Source organism: Sceloporus undulatus, chromosome 6, assembly GCF_019175285.1.
Source record: "Sceloporus undulatus isolate JIND9_A2432 ecotype Alabama chromosome 6, SceUnd_v1.1, whole genome shotgun sequence".
NCBI classification, from domain to species: Eukaryota; Metazoa; Chordata; class Lepidosauria; order Squamata; family Phrynosomatidae; genus Sceloporus; species Sceloporus undulatus.
The window spans coordinates 136,979,390-137,000,492 of NC_056527.1; the positions used below are offsets into that span (position 1 = coordinate 136,979,390).

The 21,103-nt window shown below is 42.0% G+C and overlaps 1 protein-coding gene across 1 annotated transcript in view; it reads right to left on the bottom strand.

Moving 5' to 3' along the window:
- Positions 1-18,438, bottom strand: part of LOC121933064 — a 43,233-nt gene extending 24,795 nt beyond the window's left edge. Inside the window, exons 1-20 of the mRNA XM_042472287.1 lie at positions 18,358-18,438; positions 16,969-17,220; positions 15,776-15,967; positions 14,755-14,979; positions 14,060-14,209; positions 13,820-13,923; positions 12,935-13,152; positions 11,655-11,875; positions 11,258-11,404; positions 10,110-10,274; positions 9,334-9,485; positions 7,890-8,058; positions 7,168-7,276; positions 6,153-6,298; positions 5,197-5,322; positions 4,846-5,025; positions 4,226-4,450; positions 2,889-3,015; positions 1,676-1,875; positions 259-471 (exon numbers count right to left, since the gene is read on the bottom strand). Coding sequence (XP_042328221.1) covers positions 259-471; positions 1,676-1,875; positions 2,889-3,015; positions 4,226-4,450; positions 4,846-5,025; positions 5,197-5,322; positions 6,153-6,298; positions 7,168-7,276; positions 7,890-8,058; positions 9,334-9,485; positions 10,110-10,274; positions 11,258-11,404; positions 11,655-11,875; positions 12,935-13,152; positions 13,820-13,923; positions 14,060-14,209; positions 14,755-14,979; positions 15,776-15,967; positions 16,969-17,044 — 3,145 coding nt within the window. The 5' untranslated portion in view covers positions 17,045-17,220; positions 18,358-18,438. The remainder of the gene's footprint in view (positions 1-258; positions 472-1,675; positions 1,876-2,888; positions 3,016-4,225; positions 4,451-4,845; positions 5,026-5,196; positions 5,323-6,152; positions 6,299-7,167; positions 7,277-7,889; positions 8,059-9,333; positions 9,486-10,109; positions 10,275-11,257; positions 11,405-11,654; positions 11,876-12,934; positions 13,153-13,819; positions 13,924-14,059; positions 14,210-14,754; positions 14,980-15,775; positions 15,968-16,968; positions 17,221-18,357) is intronic.
- Positions 18,439-21,103: the final 2,665 nt, after the last annotated feature.

Below are 21,103 nucleotides of genomic sequence, written 5' to 3' on the forward strand. Positions count from 1 at the left end.
GTTGTACAATCAAAATGCAAACATTTTAGGTTTAAATATATGCCTTCCAAGAAAAAAAAAACTTCACAGGATCCATCCAACCAGGGCTGGGAAATTAATAGGTCTCCAGATGCTGCTGGATTGCATCTCTCATCATCTCTCACCACTGCTATGCTGGCAAAAGCAGCTGTGGACCACACTCATACAAGATCTGGAGTGATACCTGATTCCCAACTCAGATCTAGATCAAGAATTGCATTTAGAGTGCACAAGACTCACCTAATTTGGATGCTGAGGAGCTTCCACAGGGAAAGCATCCAGTCTGAGCTGGTAGGTGGTTGAACGATCCAGCTGGGCAAGGGTGACATTCATCCATCTGCTTTGCAAGGCTGGTGTTCCCATAAGTACCAGGAGGACAGGGCATGGGGGAAGAGGTCAATGGAGGACAGTAATATCCTAGAGGACAGGGATGCTGAAGGTAACTTCCTGTGCCTGAAGCAAGAAGATAGGGGGAAATGAGAATTTCTCAGATATAGAAGCTCTAGGAAGGGGAAGACCTTCTCAGTTGTGACTATGTGGTTATGGAAGAAACTGAAGATCCTCATTGAGGCTTTTGAGGGTCAAACTAGAATGTTTTTAGAAAAGGTCCTCTCTCAAGTGATAAAGATGTTTACTTGTCATAGCATGTGATTTCCCTCAACTATATGTTTTGCAATCAGCATGCAGCTTTGTTTTGTGATTCATCATGAAAAGTAAACAAGGGCTTAATTTGCAAGTCTGAGTGTTGAGGCACTCATCTCTGATGAAATGTTGTTGTGGGAGGGGAAATGGGTTTACTTCAAGGAATAAGCCCCCACTTTGAAATCTTGTTTGATGCTTAATATACCTCTGATCAGTTACTGAGCAGCATTAGGGGCCATTCATTCTACTGGGGCTAACCCAAGACATTTTGCTGTCTAAGAGAGGAGGCACACATTCTGCCCTTAGAAGTCAATTGAGTAGAGCAGATGATCATAGTTTATGGTGTGCAATGAATGAGAGCTTATGGGGAGGGGGTTATAAAAACCAGAGGTTTGTCTGTAAAGGAATTAGTTAGGGCCAATCAGAAATAGAGTTTAAGACTATTTGAATTTAATAATTAACAAGGAGGACCAGTCATGCTTTACCACACTGAAGGCACTGATCAACAAAGCCATTTTGGCAGGACAGTGGTCACAATAAGGCCCGAAGGAGGAGAGAAGTTAAGGGTAAGAGGGCAAAGTGAGTGAATGGTGCCAGAGGGTTGGAGAACTGTGAGGTCAACTTGGAGAGGGGTCCTGTCACAGGGACCCATCCACCACTACAATTGAAAGTAGCAGGCTGGCACTGTAGCACACATAGCATGATCCTCATAACAAAAAGGAAATGTTGCTACTGTACTCCCGTATAAACCAGCATCTCTCACCTGGCTAGATATTGGGAAGCCCTAATGTTTTAGGAAAAGAAAATTCAAAGCCCTCCAAGGTACCTAGAAGAATGATCCATGCAGTCATTTGTATCTTGGCCCACATTTTGAAAGTGGCATTTCTGAAGGCTTTAAGATTGTTTTCTTATGCCCCAACCAATCTCTCTCTCTCTCTCTCTCTCTCTCTCTTCCATGACAAGTTTCCATTGCCCTCTTACATGTACACACTGTGGCACTGTGTGGAATAATCACCTTCTGGACAGCTGAATCCTGGTGGGCAAGGCGAACAAGGCGGGTAGATGTCTGGACTGCCACCATATGTGCCTGCCTCACAGGCCTGGCAGCTCTTCTTGAAGGAGTCTCTGAGACCTGTTGTGTTCAGAGCTGTATAGCCAGCTGGGCACAGAAGTGGCTGGGCACTCCCAAGAGGGCAATAATGGGGGTAGACACATCTGGAAAACAGAAGCAGCTAGGGTCAGGCTCAATGAGAAAACAGCTGTATCCAAAATCTCAAAATAAGCCTCTTCTTTCTCCAGCCTCTGAGCATGCAAGAAACTACATCTTACTAATATATATCCAGAATTTCCCCTCTCCCACAAAAGGAGAGAACAATTTTGCCATTTGTATTTCCTCTGTGAAATTTCAATTTGGAACATGAATTCTGAATACTTTTGACACTGCTGTTGCTTGATCAGCAGATTAAATATCTTACAACTTTGGGGTGATGTCAAAATCTGTTGTATAATAAAGGCATCTCGATACCAGGCATTAAGCTGCTTCAGGGACAGTCTCATGACCACCCCGTTTGCTCACTGCTAACCTACACACTTTTTTGTTTACTCATGCAAGGAGGAATCTCAACTTTCTATTTTGCAGTCCTCAGGTGGCTTGTATTATAACACATGTTGGAAATGCATTGACAAAGAAAGTTGCATCAAAACATGGCAGTGAAACGAGTCTTGTCCTTTGCAGCTTTTTGTGTTGAAAACTAAAGATCAGTCTCATATAACAATTTTTCATGCTTTAAGTAGCATCTTATCTCTGATCTGAGAGGAGAGGAGAAAAAACCCAATTGCTCAGTGGAGAACCCACAAAGGCCCTATTTTACTGCTTTTTTTAATTGATACAGTCTCTTGTCAATAGAAACCTATTTGAATTTAGGCTGTAATCTACACCTGGGAGTAAAGCCCCACTGAACACAGCAGGGTTCGCTTCTAAGTAAACATGAAAAAGATGGCAATGTTACACATTCATATTGATATAATCTCCATTTCAAGGCTTAAGATGAAACTGACATCCCCGTTCCCACAGATAACAGTGCAGAATATTGCAGTTGTGATGGAAAACTATTTTTTATTGGAAATGCAGGATATATTGGAGGAGACGGGGGAATGTTAATTTTCATCCTAAAGCAGACTTTTCTCAGAGGTGTGTAAAATTTTCACTTCTTGTGAAATATACTTACTGCTGCTCAGGCATATTATATGTGGATGACCCTCCAGGACAGTAATATCCAGCAGGACACAGAGGTGGAATCCCTGTATGGGGGCCACAGAAAGAACCAGGCCGGCACACCATGGGGCTGGATGAACCTGGGGGGGGGGAAATAAACACTTGAGATGATGCAGTGTCCTATAGGACCCCAAATTCAGTGCCTTCTGCATGAGCATCATGCTGTAAGTAAACAGTGGTTTTTCTATGGCCCAACACATTGGACATCAAAATATTACAAACCGATGGTCATGCAAATGGTGGCTGCATCTACAGAGTTAATGCAGCTTGACACCACTTTCATTGCCGTGGCTCAATCTATGGAATTATGGGAATTGTAGTTTTGTGAGCTATTAAGCCTTCTCTTTAAGAAAGCTTTAGTGTCACAACAAATTCCAAATCCCAGGATTCCATAGGACGGAGCCATGACAATTAAAGCAGTGTCAAACTGAACTAATTCTGCAGTGTCACTTTTGTAAGAGGTGCAGAGATGATAGTCTGAAGGACAAGTGTGAACAATGTGTGTCTCAGTGTGACTTTTTTTTGTTTTTAGTGGCCTGTTACAGACTGCCAAAATAAAGCTGCTTTGGGTCTCTTTGGAGGTATGCTATTTAAATGATGCATGGGTCCTAAGAGTCCGGAGGTTGTGCCAAAGCCACACTCCATTCCTAAGCACTGGAGTCCAGCTTTGGTGCAGCTTCTGGATTCTTAGGCTGCATGCATCATTTAAACAGCATACCTCCAAAGAGACCTGAAGCAGCTTTATTTTGGCAGTCTGTAACAGGCCTTAGCCTTCCTTAATCCTGTGCTCTCCACCTGTTTTATGCTACAACTCCCATCAGCTCCAGACATTGTGGGCCAATGGGCAGTAATTCTAGGAGCTGTACTCCAAATATTTAAAGGACCTAAATTGATAGCAATTTGAGATGGTTTTTTAAATAAGAAGTTAGATATTTGTCAACAATTAGAGATTGTATATTTCCAAGCAGTTACAAATTAGAGTACTCTAGTACTATAGTATAGTTACAAATTATCTGCTTATAAATATTCAGTTATCAACTCTTAAAGAGCAGCAACACAAGGTATTGGCAACTAATTTTGGCGAGTATGTATGCCAGGGGAGTGTCTGGTCCATCATCCTTCATCTTTTCTTGAAACTTCTCTTCCTATAGAAATTATTGCCAGTCCAACATCTAAGACTTCAGCTGACACCTTCTCAAGTACAAAACTCTCACAGAACCACACTGGAAGAATGTCCAATAAGTTACTGAAACTCTGAGTCTCATGCGCCCGCATGCAATGGCATCTCACCTGGTGGGCATTCATAGCCTGGTTCACAAGGTATTCCATGGATATTTGGCACTCCTGACTTTGTTGGGTCTGGACAGTAAAATCCAGAAGGGCAGGGCTGGCATTCCTCCAAAGTCAAAGCACCCGGCTGAGTCCTATAGGAACCAGGTGGGCAAAGGAAAGCCTCCCTTCTCCCTGGGCACCAATGCCCTGGCGCACAAGGATAGTCTCCAAAAGCCATGGCTGCTATAAGACAAAGGAAGAGAAACTAAGTTAACACATGAGAGAGAGATAAAAGCAGGCACAAACTCTTGTTAATCTTAGAAGGAGAAGGCGTTATCAATTGTGGCTTAGTGTTTATGGAAGAAATTGAGGAGGGGTGTATCCACACTGCAGAATTAAAGCAGTTTGACACCAGTTTGACTGCCACAGTTCTATCTACCAGAACCTTAATATCTCTAGTTTGGTGAAGTGTACAGCCTGGACTGTCAGAGATAGTTTGTGCCTCACCAAATGACAAATCCCAGTATTCTGGAGTCATGACATTAAAATGGTATCAAGCTCCTTTAATTCCATAGTATGGATACATCCTAGGCTGTTTGCAAATGGAGTTTAGTGTCATTCCCTAAATAATAGATTACCTGTTGCAGGACACTGGTAATCTGATGAACAGGGCTGGCAATTGGATGCACTCTCGGTGTTTAGTTCTGTCCGGAAAGCCTGCTTGGGACACTGTTGGAGAGTTCGGGGTTCATCAGTGTCAGTGTAAGTCATGCCATAGCAGTTATACCCACTGGTGCATGGATATGCCTCCGAGTTTCCTAAAGAGAAAGAAAGATGGGAGAGGTATGAGAGGCTGGGGATGAACAGAACCTCAGCATTTATTGGATAGCGTTTAGGTTTGATGAGATGATTGCACTAGATCTCATGCTGGGAGAAAGGTGGCATATAAAATAAATAGATAGATAGGTATATGGGACATAAATTCTAACCTGTTTTACACCAGCGTCCTGGTGGGCAAGGCAGACAGTCTTCACTTTTTCTGGCACCTGGGAGAGAACCAATAGTATCATCTGGACAAGAGATGGGTGCCTCTGAGCCTTCTGGGCAATAGAAACCTGGGGGACAGACAGGGAAAACAGCCACGTGAAGCTCAAGAGTTGACTTTCTATCAACGCTTCTTCAGAGCTTGGAAGGACAGGTTATGTACAGCATAAATAATGCAGTTTGAAACCACTTTCATAGCCATGGCTCAATGTTATGGAATCATGGGATTTGTAGTTTGTTGTGTCACCAGAGTTCTCTGACATAAAAGGCTAACTATCACATATAACTTCAAATCCCATAAATTCTATTGCATTGAGCCACATCTGTTAAAGTGCTGTCCAACTGCATTAATTATGCAATACAGATGCAGCCTAGCACTAGAAAGATCCAAATCCATACCCAGACATAAATTGCAATGGGTAATCTTAGACCAATAACTTTCTCTCAGTCTAAGATTTCTCACAGGGCTGTTGTGGGAATAAAATTGAAGAGGACAATAAACACTGCCGGGGGGGGGGGGGGGGGAGATATAAATGCAATGAAAAAAATAAGACTCAGCATTCCCAATCTTTAAAATGAATAAAATTTAAGTAATACTTAAAATCTCAAGATAATTAAAACATCAGATACTTAAAATGTATTCATTTTGTAGAACAACCATATACTAGCTTGCAGGTTCATGTCTCCTGGAACCCTAGTGACTGAGCCTGATTAAGTTCAGTAATCCTTCCATATGAGAAAACATGCATAGGGTTGCACTAAATAATTCAGACACTAGCATCAAAGCTTCTATGTATCCAGATGATGGGAATTTTAAAATCCCCTTTTCTTGGAAACTGCTGCCAATCTGACTTCTGTAAAAAAAAAATAATGTACACATCTTGCTAGGATTTGTAGTTACCTGCTGGGCAGAGTCCTGCACACACCTGGCCCCAGAGACAGTCAGCTAGGGGACTCCAGGTGTAGTTATGACCCTGTGGGGTTGCATCAGAGCTCCCTTCCTGACAGAAGAAACCAGCAGCACATCTCCCCTCCATCCGTCCTCCCCTGGGAACAGAAGGACTACTTCATTCATCAATACACACAAACATCAAGAGACACTCACATTGTAGTGATTAAATTGAACTAAAAATCAATATATAACATGAGCAAAACGTTTCAAATTCTGCCTTCTTCAGTTGCTAAAGATGAAACTGAACTAAACTAAAATTGCATCCAAGGTAGCAATTTTAGAACACTCCATTTTCAGCATTCTTTGGTGGATGATGGTATATCCTCAAAACTGTGGCCATGCAGCGTTAGGGTCTAACCAAGAACAAACTTGGGAGAAGTGCTTTGCATTATAAACATGCACATTAATTATATACCACTTTTTGAAATTAATTTACAGAGCTCTTTACAGTACCAGAGAAATTTAAACTAATACAATGAAATCACACAACAAGAGACATCAAAATCTGTCAAGCAGCAGTCTTAATGTCTACAAGAAAGAAATTGGTTTTTGTTTAGTTTGAAAAAGCAACAAAGCAAGGATGTAAATCTTTGTTTTGTGGGAGAGAAATGAAAGGGGGGGATTCACAAGTGACGTTTGAAAAGTTTTTGTGCATTTTTTCCTTTTATTTTCTTTTTTACTATTGGGTCTTCACAAAGGGATTTTCTTGTTTTGATGTGGTAAAATAATGTCGCCTCCTCAAAATACAACATTTTGCACAAAACCAATTGGAGAACGGTTGGCTGCATCTTTGTTCTTTTCTGATCTTGCTTTAATTCCTAGCATAGCCATTTAGGTGCAAAGAAAAGCAGGAAATGCTTGCATGCAATAAAATAACCCCAAACAAGAAGTCATAGCAAGAAGCAAAGAGCACAATGTATCAATCCCAGTTAAATTGGATGAAGCAGAAGAAATGATTCACAACCTGCAATAGTGACCGGGAGGACAAGGAAAACAATCTCGCTCCTCCCGTAGACCAGACACATCTGAAGGAGTAAATGTGCCATGAGGACATGGATGAGGAACTAAAGCACCTATGAAAGGGGATGGGAAAACCCCAAAATTAGTGGAGAAGATGTGATTTACTGGGACTCTATTAGAAAGCCGAGTGAACATTCATCATCATCATCATCATAGTCAACTAAGGGTTTGTCCAAACTAGCCACTGGTGCTGATCCAATCATCTACATTTAATGTCAGTTTTGAGCTGCTTCTTCCTGTTTCCACATCCACACACACTTTTTAAAGCAAATAAATACAATACATGGTTGAGTCTTTATTATTAGTTATCACACTGAATGTGACCTCCAACACATACACAACAAGAGAGTCTCCTGACACCTTAAACTGAACAGGGAATCCTGACATTGTCTTTCTCCTGCCCACTTTCCCTCTTTTTACCACCTTTCTCCTCTTCCCTCTCCACAGAGTACTTTTGCAAAACAGTGGAGAAAGAATAGTCTCTTTCTCCTTCTCTTCTCTTTGCTACATCACATGCACCCAAACACTAACTATCCTGACTATCACTCCCTTTAGCTAATGGGGGTGTGGAAGAGCATCTAAACATGTAAGCTATTGTTCAATCCATTACTCAATCACATTTAGTAATGCTAGTGCTTTTGTTGCTGTATCTTCACATCTATGTACCTGCAGGACAATAGGAATGTGGCGGACAAGGCTTGGGGTCCCCAGAAAAAGCCTCATGGCAGTAGAATCCTGCTTGACAGGGGAGGCAGTACACTGATCCTCGATTTGGTTGGTATTCACCAGTGGGGCAAGGAGCTGGATAGGCAGCTCCAGAGTGACAGAAATGTCCCTGGGAAGAAGAGAGAGGAAGAAACAGCTTAGGTGAGTCAGAAATAATTCCATTAATGCTGCAGCTATTGATCAAAAATCCTTTTTCAAGCTCTGCAAATGTTTCGTTTACTTTGCTTTGCCATAACTATCAGGAGTGATGGTGCAATGATGTACACAGTAAATTTTACAAAATGGCAACACTCACAGTGAAATTAATCCCTGTTGTTGTTGGTGGTGGTATGTGTGGAACTATTGTGTTCAGTTTTTATTTCTAGGTTTCATTTAGGAAATCCAGAAGAAGTCCTTATGTTATCATACTCCTTTGGTTTATGCTTATCAGTTAACTAAAATGGGTCCTTGGTATCCCTAGGGTTTGGTTCCAGGACCCTCTGTGGATACCAAAATCTGTGGATGCTCAAATCCCATTACAGACAATGGGGTAGTAAAACTGAGTACTTACATAAAATGGCAAAATCAAGGTTTGCTTTTTGGAATGTATATATTTTAAAAATATTTTCAAGCCATGGATGCTTGAATCCATGGACAAAGAATCCGTGTATAGAGAGGGCTGACTGTATTGTGTTTTTCAGTTGTTGCTGTTTTTAAACAAGAATCGTTTAATAATCATTTCGATGTGTAGTCTGAGGCCATTTATTTTTCTCCAAGCACTGAGGACTTGTCTACACAGGCCAAAAGGCAAGTTTCTCTCCCAGTTCTGGTGGCATCCTGTTCAGATGGCCCAAACCCCAGTTCTGGTGTAAACAGCCTGGACAACATCCAGCATCAGAGCCAAAGTATAACACTCTTAACACAAATTTTAAAAACTTACTTCTTACTCTGACTCTTCCAGGAAGATCAGGAACCCTCTGTTTCCACGCCAGGGCAGCAGTCTGCATGCACATGCCACTTTGCTGCCCTAAGTGGACACTGGTGTCACCAGTCGCTTGCTCTGAGATCAGAACAAGTCACCCAGCCATATGGACACTTTGTTCTGAGCACTGGACACCTTGTTCTGGCCTCAGAGGTGAGTGGCCCATAGTAGCGGCAGACATGTCAGTGGGCTCAGTGGGACATGTGTGCAGATAGGCACCCCAGAGTGGGAATGGAGGGCCAGGTAATGGAGGGAGATTGATATAGAAATGTAAATGCTATTGCTATTGCTATTGGCCAGTGCAGACAAGGCCTGAGGCAGGAACTGCCACAACCAGCATTCTGTCGGTCCACAAACAGATTTTTAATATGAATGAAGAACTCTAAGATTTGTATTGTATGATCCTATGATTCTATGACAAACCTCCGGGCAGAGAAAAGCTGTTGGGCTGAAGGAGCTGAAGTTTGCTGGACAATAGAAACCAGCCGCACATGGTCCAGTAGGTGAACTCAAGCCCACACCAGCACAGAAGAATCCTGGATAACAGGGAACACAGCAGTCTGGAGAGGAACCTCCTGTGAAATAGGGAGGAAAAACCCTCTGGCAGATCTAATAGAGATTTGGCTATGACCACTGAGCAAGCAATACACTCTCCTTGCAACTGAAACTTTCACTAGCTTGGTTAGATTAATGAACTTGTCTAGCCGTAGTTAGATTAATTAACCTGTCCAGTTTTTAGTTAGTGAATCTAATATTGCTTAGTTTTGACATGTGAGATCTGTGAGTAGGGTTTCACAGTTCTTTAAAAAATGTGCTTACATTACCGCAGGTGTAGAAGAGTCAGGCAAGAGTAGGGGAGTAGAATTGCCATCATTCCATGTCATACAGAGGTTTTAAAAACCATTCCCTCCATGCATTCTTCCTGCCAAAGCTACATTTGTTGCCCAGGAGGACAACATCTTTGCTAGTTGGTATTTATACAAGGCTGTCATGGGAAAGTATCAAACTACAGGTGGACCATTTTAGCCAGGATAAAGAAGAGGAAAGGTAACCCCTGCTCTTCTCCACTGAAGAAGAAGCAGAATTTAGCACAACGCTTTACAGGTAACAAATTGGGTTTCTTGTATCTGGAGAAAAGAAAGCATGCCAATGATGAGGATCTAAAATGGATTGAGATGGCGAACCCAAGCTATACTCACCTGTAGCACTATTCAGAGTGCCCACTGGGCAGGCAACAGGGAACCAAGTGCCTTCTGGACAATAGTGCCCCCGTGGGCAAGGTCCATTGAGAGGAAACTCGGCAGTGCTTTGTGGAACAGTATCGGAGGCTCCTCCAGCACAGTAATACCCAGTAGAGCACAAACCTGCAACATAGGAGACCAGAGGACTGTCAAAGCTGCGCTCACATAAGTTAAGTCCAAGACGTATTAAAGTGTAAGCATCTCCAAAATATAATTTGGGACAGGAAGTATAGTAAAGGTGGGCATCCCACAATGGTGGCTGCACCTGAGTGGCCACTATCCAGCTGAACATGAAACAAAAAGCAGCTTCTGCATTCTGATGGTTTTCATTGAGTTTGGGGAGGTTAGGCTCTATGTTACTTCAGGGCTGACAATTGTCTGTGTTAAGGATGACTTTTGACCATCTTTTCAGAACTGTGAATTTTTAGCAGAACTGGGTGGGGACATGTCCACTGGAGATTATGGGGTGATAAAATGCCCTTGGGGCCACATGCAAGGTGCACGTTCTTCACTTTGGCCTTATGGGGAATCCCTCAGAAAGCAGCATCTTAATCCTGTACAGATCAAACATGCACTTAGTTAGCACAGTTTCCGAACCTCCAGATGTTTTGGACATCAGCTCCCAGAACCCCTGACTGTTGGCCAAGCTGGGAGTTGGAGTTCTGGGAGTTGGAGTTCAAAACATCTGGAGGACAAATGTTTGGGAATCACTGAATACCTCTCCTTCCCCTAGTTAAAATGGCCTGCTGATGTCCTTGTCTGAGACAGTAGCAGTCAGGGAGGAGAGACGGGTTTTACCCAGAGCTTGTAACAGTTATCATTTTTAACAGATTCTACTAGCTGGCATGATCGTTATAATCCTGGGAATTGTAGTACAAAAAGTAACCTTTTCTAAGCCTGATTTTAATAATTCATCCAGTAACAACCAGGTCTTTAAAATACTGCCTTACAATTAGATATCAATTCAAAATATAACATATTATTGTGATTTTTAAAAATGTGAATGGATGTAGAAACCATAAGGGACAGAGTTTTGACTGAACACATGAAAAACTGGAGAAGAAGCAGATAGATGCATTAACTGCTGACATGTAACAGCTCCTTACCATCAGGTTCCCAGTTTGCATTGTCACTGCAGTACCTCCCAACTGGGCATGGCTTGCAAGCATTAAAGGACAGTGCCCCTTCTAGAGTGTTCAGTGTACCAGCTGGGCATGGAAAGGGGACAGCAGTCTGGAGTGGACAATAGTAACCTGACAAAGGGGACAGTGACATATTAGGAGGCTCTGCCCACATATAAAAATACCAATCCAACAAAACCTCAAGGACCTTGATAGAAAAGGCAGGGAAATTATTTATCTGGAGTTGTAATATGCACCACTACCACCCCCACTCCCCACCACCATTGATCAGCATTGCAGGATTCTGTGAGTTATATCTCAGAACAGTAATTTTTCTGACTATTGATAAGAAAAGAAAATGAACAATCTCTGGGTGCCTTACCTCGAGGGCAGCTGAGTGGCTCTGCAGTGCCAGCATCCTTGCAGGCTGTACCTGCTGGGCAAGGGAGGCAGGTGCTTGCCCCAACCATTGGGCTAAACATGCCAGGGTCACAAGGAATCTCCAGGCCAGTGCCCTCAGGACAGCGGAAGCCTCTGGGGCATCTATACCCATGGAGCCCATCACTGGGGCAGGGAGCAGAGTTACCTTCCAGGCAAACATACCTGTAAATATTACAAAGGACTATCTTAGGTTTTGTTCATATTGTGAGCAGAACTTGGAGGAACTAGTTTGTTTGCCCTGTGCTGAGAAAAGAATGAAAATATGTGCTGAAAATATGAGGCAGAAACTTCACAACTACTCTAAGCAAAGTGTCTCAATGTCATAGAGGGATGTCAATGTACAGTGACATTGAAATGGTAATCTAAGGCTCCTGGGCACTAGGGTCAAGAGTAACAACTTCTGTCCATCCTGGGCTGGTCATTTTGATGGCAAGAATGTCCCTTTGCCTTACCCATTATTATGTGGCAGGGTGCTTGCAGTAGATTACAAGGTTCTGTTCAAAAGTATGTGGTTGATTTTTGCAACATGAAAATGAGACTTTACATGATAAGCCTGAAGGCAGGGAACAGTCAAATTAACAATTTATAAGCCACTACGACAACAATTTTGAAGAGCAGGGTATAAATACAATAAATACAATAAATAAATAAGATTCCTCATGCATCTGAGGAAGTAGACAGAAGTTGGTAGCATGAGCTTTCAGTTGCAGAGGTGAGGATGAATGCATCTGCATCTGGATGCCATATCTGTCTGTGTCATACAAATACTTGGTTTAGGGAAGTTGAAGCAATGAATCATTTTCTGCTTTCATGCAAAGGGATCTTGTAGCACCTTTGAGCGCATGCTACCAACTTCTTTCTTTCCCTTAGTCTCAAAGGTGCTACAAGATCCCTTTGCATGAAAGCAGAAAATGATTCATTGCTTCAACTTCCCTAAACCAAGTATTTGTATGACACAGACAGATATGGCATCCAGATGCAGATGCATTCATCCTCACCTCTGCAACTTCCAAATCCTATGGGATGCTATTACAGTTGTTGAACAGTCAGATGTGGGGGAGTGGGACATGACTAAGCAGTAGACATAGTCTCCTGCTCCAAATGCCATCCATAATTACTTAAAGAGTATTGTGTATTCAGAGGTTACCACTAGGGAGCATTAGTGTGTCAAGGTTTGGGATAAGTAAATCCAGGAAAGCAGTCTTTGCTGTTGCATCTCACCCTTCATTACAAGGCGCCATTTGAGAGACATCAGATATTCCTGATTGGCTGCAATAGAGTCCTGCTGGGCAAGGGTGGCACTCTTGCTCTGCCTTTAAGCCCAGAGATGCGGAGAAGGAGCCAGGGGGGCAAGGCATGGGGTATCCAGTCCCATTTGGGCAGAAATGGCCAGAAGGGCAGATGTCATTCCCAGTCAAGAGGAAGCTGGCAGAATCCACCTAACCAAGACAAAAAGGAAAATAAAATCTTTGAGGAAAAAGATTACAGTGTATTTAAAAAACAAAACACAGGTACAGTGAAAGATGTGCTACTGTGAAAGTTATACATCTAGTTTTCTGGTTCCGAATTCATTCAGTCAGTATTTCTTAGGACTGCTCCTGCAAATGAGTGGCAATTTGTAACTGCATATCAGGAAATCCTGTTGCTTTTTAAGCTTCTTCTCTAGAGCTTTGGAAAGTTACCTTTTTTCACTAGAATTCACAAAATTTTCCATGACCAATAACTGGGAGATTGTGGGAGTTTTGGTTCAACTTTTCTAAGTTGTGTTCTTCCCTGGCATGATTAATGCCAGCCATCACCAGAGAGGAATGTAACTAAGTTAGAAAACAAACTCTTGTGAGTCAGAGATTGCACAAAATGGATTGTGGTGCACATACTTTATAGCCAAACTGTGTCAGGGGAGATCGATTCTTAAATTTCTCACTACCTTCCATACCTTTTAGTGCATAAATAATGGGCTGATTTTCACCTTTGAGAAAATATAACTGAAATAGTAGTGCTGCTGAATGCCTTTTTTGCACCATGACACTTTTACCATGTGAGAACTGCTTGGATAGGACAGTGGTGAGGACCTGCTTCAACCTGCTTCTTGCCATTCCTACTTACCCTGTGTCTAATGGGAGTTGGGTTGACTGCTCCCTTGGTGCAGTAGTAGCCTTGATGGCAAAGACCACTGGGCTGGGAGAGTCCAAGGGATAAGCAGTACATGCCTGAAATGAGGAGGAAAAGAAGCAGTGAAAGGGAGTGGACAGTATTTCTAGAGATGAACTGATGCCCCATTCTTTCGTAGCTTCTCTCATCTTTCTTGGATTGACTGGATATTCCTTGCCCCGGGTCTTCACTCACCTGCTGGGCAAGGCTCACAGTCAGATTCCATAGCAGCACCAGCTTTTGGCCTATATGTACCCTTGGGACATGGGTGCTCTGTGCCCGATTTAGCGCCAGGAGGGCAAAAATGCCCAGGAAAGCATGGCTTGGGAACCTGAACCATAGCACCTACAAAACAAAGAATAGTTTGAAACCTTCTTAGTAACATTTGTTTTCAGCAGACAGGAGCAAGGAATGAGGGGGTGGGGAACAAGAGTTTATTCAGAACAAGTAAATGTATCTACAAATTTCCAGCACTGTGTTTAGAGAATCTCTCTTTGATTATTCATATAAGAGACAGGTCCTGTGCAAAGGTGCTAATTCTGTCTCAAGAAGATACACTGTAGCTGCCTTCCTTAATTTTCTCATGCAAACTTGGTTCTTCGGTGGACTGAGCCATTACTGCTTTGGGAGCAGGAATCTATCTATACACAGTGATGGCTAATGGCTTCCCTTTCAGCAAAATCTGTTTGAGGTTTCAACCTGAACTTTTAGGCAGCTTCTCAAGGTGTTAACCTGTCTACAATTTGAACTAAAACCCAGATCAATCTAACCATCCCACTGACATGGGAGTCACCAACCACTGTCTTCATAACGTAAACAGGTACAGAATAAGGAGTCTCTATCCATAAATATTGGCAAGAACCCTATGTGCAATCTACCAGTCTTGTTACTTATGTTAGATGCTTCACAAAAGAACCCAGATGGACAGAGATCACATGAGTCTTTCCCTTCCTCAGATTGGTAGGTGCCTTTCTGGCAAGCCACTGGAGCCACAGATCCTTCAGGGCAATAAAATCCATGTGGGCAGCGGTAAGAAACAGGTGTGGCAGAGGCCTGCCCTGATGGGCAGTAGTAACCAGAGGAACATGTTCCCTCAGAAGCAGCCTTTCCAAGCCCTGAATGAACAGAAAGGAAGAACAATATTTGTTACATCGATGGCATAATAATAACAACAATAGCTTTCATTTATTTATTAACAATGTTCTTCTTTTGCATATCATTTGAACCAACTCTAGAAGTGGTTTAAAACACCATGAAACGGCTAAAATTCAAACAATAACAATGCCACCGTTATCGAAACCAAATCAAAAGATTCCCAAACAGTTTGAGGCTAAAAGAGAATGAAGGTGCCTACAACACATTGAGACAAGGCATATTGTGGATTCTTGTCCAAGGCAGTTGTCACCACAGAGAAAGAAGGTTCCTCTTTTCTCAAAGATATCTGTGAATAATCTCAGCTGAGAATCCACCAATTATCCATCACCCCCCAAGAGGGAAAAATATATATTAATGAATGCCCATTTGTTGCTGTATGCCTTCAAGTCATTTCCAACTTATGGTGAGGATGAAACTATCATGAGCTTTCCTTGGCAAGACAGGGACGTAGCCAAGGGGGGGGGGGTTCTTGGGGTCCAGACCCCCCCTCCATTAGAAAAATGAATGGTGTGTGCTGCTGCGCCGCTGCACTCAAGCCCCATTATAATGGTGGCACTTAGTCTGGAACCCCCCCTTCCCAAAATCCTAGCTACGTCCCTGGGCAAGATTTGTTCAGAGGAGGTGTGCCATTGCCTTCCCGTAAGGCTGAGAACTTACTCAGTCTCACCCAATGAGTTTGATGACTACGCTGGGAATTGAATCCTGGTCTCCATTCATAGTCCAACACTCAAAGCACTATACCACACTGGTTCTTACCACTGCAGAAATACCCAGCTGGACAGAGTTTGCAGTCAGCAGCATCCCACTTCCCAATGTGGGGATTGATGCTTCCTGGTGGGCATGGCACTGGCAACCCTGTGCCTTCGGGACAGTAGAATCCTGGAGGACATATCTTCTGGTCAGGACGTGAGGACAGAATTTCACAGTAGTAACCAGAATGACACATGCCTGCAAAAGGAAGGTATTCACAGCAAGTCACTGGTGAACCTCAAAGCATCTGCTCCTAACATGAGAGATGTTGGGAGGAACCTTCTTGGAGATTATGTTCCCTCGTCCAAACCTTGCTACCTTATACCAGATTTGCAGGAATGGAAATAGAGCAAAGTTGCAGTGATGACAAAGGTAAGGCATTCTGTGTACTCAGTGTTCTCTATATCAGAAGTGAGATTCCTTAGCTGAGCCAAAGGATGGACAAATCAATCTGTCGCCAGACTGTCAGCTCTGCAGGTATTTGGTTATAAGTCTGTTTCATCCATTTTCCACATCAGTATGTAGCTGTTACTTGTTTAAGTGCACAAAATTTGCACTTATTTTTTATACAGCTCACTTAAAATTCACATTTTTGCATGGGACTTTGCTTTGCATGTACATTTTTGTACTCAATTTTCCCCACGTGCATATTTTTGTATTGATTTTTTTAGTAAAAAAAAAATAGTTCAAAAAATTTGGAGAGATACACAGTTTAAAGGATAATGTCTTCTAGTCTATTAGTTACTTTGGGAAGTATGATTTAAAATATGGACCAAGGGAAACATCTCTCTCACTCCTAACCTATTGGACAACCAGAGTATTCAAGAAGAGTTTGGTTCTAGATGGAAGGCGAGGGGGAATCTTGTAAGCTTGATAGATTCCTCTTTTTCAGGATTGCAAATTAAACTTCCTTCATGTAGCATCAGGCAGAAAAGTATACTGAAATTCCTAACCTATTAAGTAAGACAGCTAAAATCCTCAGGAAAAAACCTATGCCAATTACATAAAACAGAGGTAATTATTTTCTTGGGCAGAAGCCAGAAACAAGAGATTGTGTGATTAGTACAAGACAAAGTTAGTTTAATGCTTCCCAAGGAACACATCTCAATAGAGCTTTCTCTTGTATCAGTATCTCAATTGCTTGTGCACATCCCTATATATCAGAACAATGTGCTAGGATAGAGGACTGTGGGACTCACCTGAAACACTGGTTAGGCCTTCCCCTTGGCAGAAGGTTCCTCCAGGACAAGGCAAGCAGGCATTTTGGGACATCATTCCAAGCTGGGGTAGAAAGGTCCCAGTAGGGCATGGTGTTGGGCTACTGCTACCCAAGGGGCAGAAATGCCCTGCGGGGCAGAAGTCTCCAGTTTCATCATGAACAGGGTTGGATACCCGTGCCTTCAGGGTGCAGTAATACCCAGGCAAACAAGGGCCACTAGGAACAACAAGACCTAGAAAAGGGATTTTTATTTTTAAATGTGCTTTCGGGAACCTGATTTGCATGTAAATAGTCAGGCTGTTCAATCTAGAAGTTTGCTCAGAACCTCTGCTGGAAAGTTTAATTTTCTTCCTGGGAATAGTGTCCATAAAGAGATGGGAAGAGGAAGCCTGGTATCTTTTTCTTTTTTAAAAAAGTAAAAGAACCACAAGATGTATTTTAAAAAAGCACAGCAAGGAACACACAGAACGTATCATTCTCCAGTATGACTCAAATTAATTACAGTATTTAACAATTCATAAGTAAATCTTGCCATAAATTACTGGCTGAAGAAGGTGGGCAATACTGCCTGCTGTTATAGGTAGAATGACTAATAAATGGGGCCCACAATACAAAAACAAATTATGTGGTCTGTCCTTATTTTCATTTTTGTTTTTTATGCATATGTGCTCACTCTTTTGTAAGACTCAGAGAAAAGTGGTCAACGCCATTTTTTCCAGCTAGAAAGGGACAAATTCATTTATTTTTTTCCCCCGGTGACATGTTATTGATAATCTTGCCACTGAGCAGAAGCCTCATATCTGAAAACAGTTTTGAGCTGGAATTGGTTATAGATCAGTTACACTACCTGCCAGCTCTCACTCTGTTTTGGGGACTTGGGGTGCATCTAGATATAATGCAGTTAGACACCACTTTACCTGCCATGGCTCCATTGTACATAATCATAGGATCTGTAGTATTATGAGGCACTAGCATTCTTTGACAGAGAAGGCTAAAGACGTTGTACAACTATAAATCCCAGGATTCCATAGCATGGAGTTACGACACATAAAGTTGTGCCAAACTGCATTATTTCTGCGGTGTAGATGGATCCCTAGTTGGCGGAGGATTCGCAAGGTCTCAGGTAGATATCTCTTCCAGCTCTGAAACTCACAGTTCTTTTAGAAAGGTGCCAGGAACTAATCGCAGAATCTTAAAGATGCAAAACATGTGCCATATGTCACAGTTGTCCTCTGCTTTGAGATCAACACTGTATTCATCACATGTGCCGCTTCTTAAATAAAATTCTATTTCAATAGCACAGATTTCCAAGCAGGCATGCTAAGGTCAGAAGACTACATCTTCTCAACTTATTGTCTCCTTCATTTACCTGGATTTGCACAGAATTTGCCTCCAGGACAGGGCCAGCATTCTTTGGAGCTGCTCAGGCCTGTTTGGTTACTGAAGGTCCCATCAGGGCATGGAAACTGCTTGGCATTTTTTTGTTCCCGGGAGACAGTAGTGTCCAGGCAGACAGTCAGATGGCTTAATCACTCCCTTTGGAGCAGTTTCCTTGAAATCGTGTGCTTGGAAATCAGGGTCACAGAACCTATAAATAAGATTGACTGTTCATTTACTCATTCATGGAAACAAAGTGTTTTATACCATCCATCAGTCAGAAGGGGATCTACAACTGCTCAGATACAATAGCTTCAAATAAGACAATCCCTGCTGGTTGGTTTACAATTTAAAATAAACAACACAAAAGAAGAAAGACTTGAGGAGGGAAAAGGAAAACAAACTCAGGCACCAGTTCCAAAAATTAAGTAGTAAATAATCACATAATGGCTAGATGGAAACAGTTCAGCAAGAGGAGCCGCTGATGGAGTGGATGGAGTGGTCCTTCAAATTTCATCCTCCTCTGCTGCTATATGTTGAAATGGCTACAGCTTAATGATAGCTTAGGGAGCAAGCTAATGAAATCTACTACTGAGTAAATAAATAATATTGAAGAGGAAATGACTTAGGGTAGCTAGGCTGAGCTGGAAGAGGAAGGCTTAACACTGTCATAAACCTAGAAGTGTCCAGTTCAAATTTCATGGCAGCCAAGAATTCAGAATTCAAGAATTAAAGTGCCACAGACATGGCCAGAAGGAGAAGGGACCCATCTGTATTTCTATCCCTCCAAAGAACAACACACCAACAACACCTTGAGAAAATGCACATCATCATTTTATCATTCCACACACACACACTGTTGGGGGGATTTTGGATGTCATTGCACTTGGCTATATGGCCAACACTGCTATGTTTCCAAGAATCCATTAAGTGCCTCAGACCAGACATGTCTGCAATACAATTATAATAATACAGCTTTACCTTGTGTGATTGCTATATGGGATAATGCAAAGTGCCTTGAATAGTTGAAATGCACTATGCACATGTTGTAAAAACACAACAAAAATAGATTGCAGTCCTTCCTTGTTTTCAAAGATGCAAATTGGGTTATATTTAGATGCCAAAGATACATAATGAAAACATTTCAACTGGTAAAATAACTCCTTTGCTCATTCCTCCAGAAATATCTTAACAAAAGGTTGTTAAATGTCCTAGTAACAGAGATCCAAAATGGAAAGAAACAACAACAGAGAATGACTTGATACTTTTACTGTTTGCATTTGATGCTCAGCATGAAAAGAATTTACTTTTGCTTTTGCATTTGAACTGAGAGCAGGCAATGATAGTTGCTGTGCAGACTGCAAAGAGAAACCCTGAAGCTAAACAAAGAAAGGGAAGGATCATGTCCAATGTGTTAACTTACTTTCCTGCTGGGCATTCTTTGCATAGACTTTGGCTACTTTCATCCTGATATTTCCCAGGAGGGCATGGTTTGGGCTCTGAGCTGCCCATGGGACAATAGTGACCAAGGGGGCAGAGGTGATCTGTTACAAAAACAAAAAAGGTGTTATGTGTTATAACTGCACATGCCTTTAACTAGCACCATGTGCGGTTGATACAAGGATGCATCATAATTCAGAATATAGACTTGCTTACAGAAATTAAAAATGATACTCATTATTAAGAAGAGATATAAAGATTGCTCTAACAATTTGTCATCCTTAACAAGGAAAGGTCTCTGAACGTATCACATGAGTCCCAGTTCTGGGGAAGAGGGGGTTACTACTACTACTACTAATAATAATAATAATAATTGTTTCTTGTTTTTGTGTTTTTCTTACCTGGAACTTGGTCAGACACAGACCCCTCTGGACAGAACGATCCTTCCATACACAAACCCTCTGGTGATGTTTGGCCTTGACGGGAACAGAACCAACCAGGCACACAGAACTGGCAGTCTTTCAGCGACTGACCACCACGGTGGGATAAAAAGGAGCCTATGAAAAGAAACACACAGAGATGTGTATGCATGTAATAGGATGGTTATTTCTAGCATTCATGGGCCCTCTACTGCAACTCAGTGGTGAGTTGCTTGCTCTGTGGTCAGAACAAGGCACCCAGCACTGGCCACATGGTTGAGAACTTTGTTATGACCTCAGCATAAGAGACTTGCCACGGTAGTAGCTACACTGGTTGGCACAGCAGTTCGGGTGTGGAAACAACCACTCACCATTGCAACGGAAGGCTCTCAAAGTTGTCACACAGTGAACAGGACTATAAACCTGACTCAAAATGGACTACTTGATCTCAAATTCCCAAATTCACAGACATTTCAAAGTATAAATCCATTTCATCCTGATTCTTCATCAGAGAGGGATAATGGTTTTTATTTTGTATTATTGTATTTTATTGTGTTGTAAGCTACCTCAATCCTGTGAGAGAGGCAGGATAAAAATTAAAAATTATTATTATTATTATTATTATTATGAATTTAACATTTTAAAATACAATTTTCCATAAAGTTTTTTTTTAATTCTTGGGGGTGTAATGATTCCCCACCACCTCACAGTTCTTTCCTTCTTTGTGACCCAACACCCCTGTGCGTTTTAAAAGGTCAGTAGCGTGGATGGATGTTAAATCACAGGCCAAGTGGATAGTTAAACAAGAATAAAAGTTTATTTTAACACAGAATAGGCAAAGGTAACTTTGACATGAAGTTGTTACTATGTCTTTTTTTG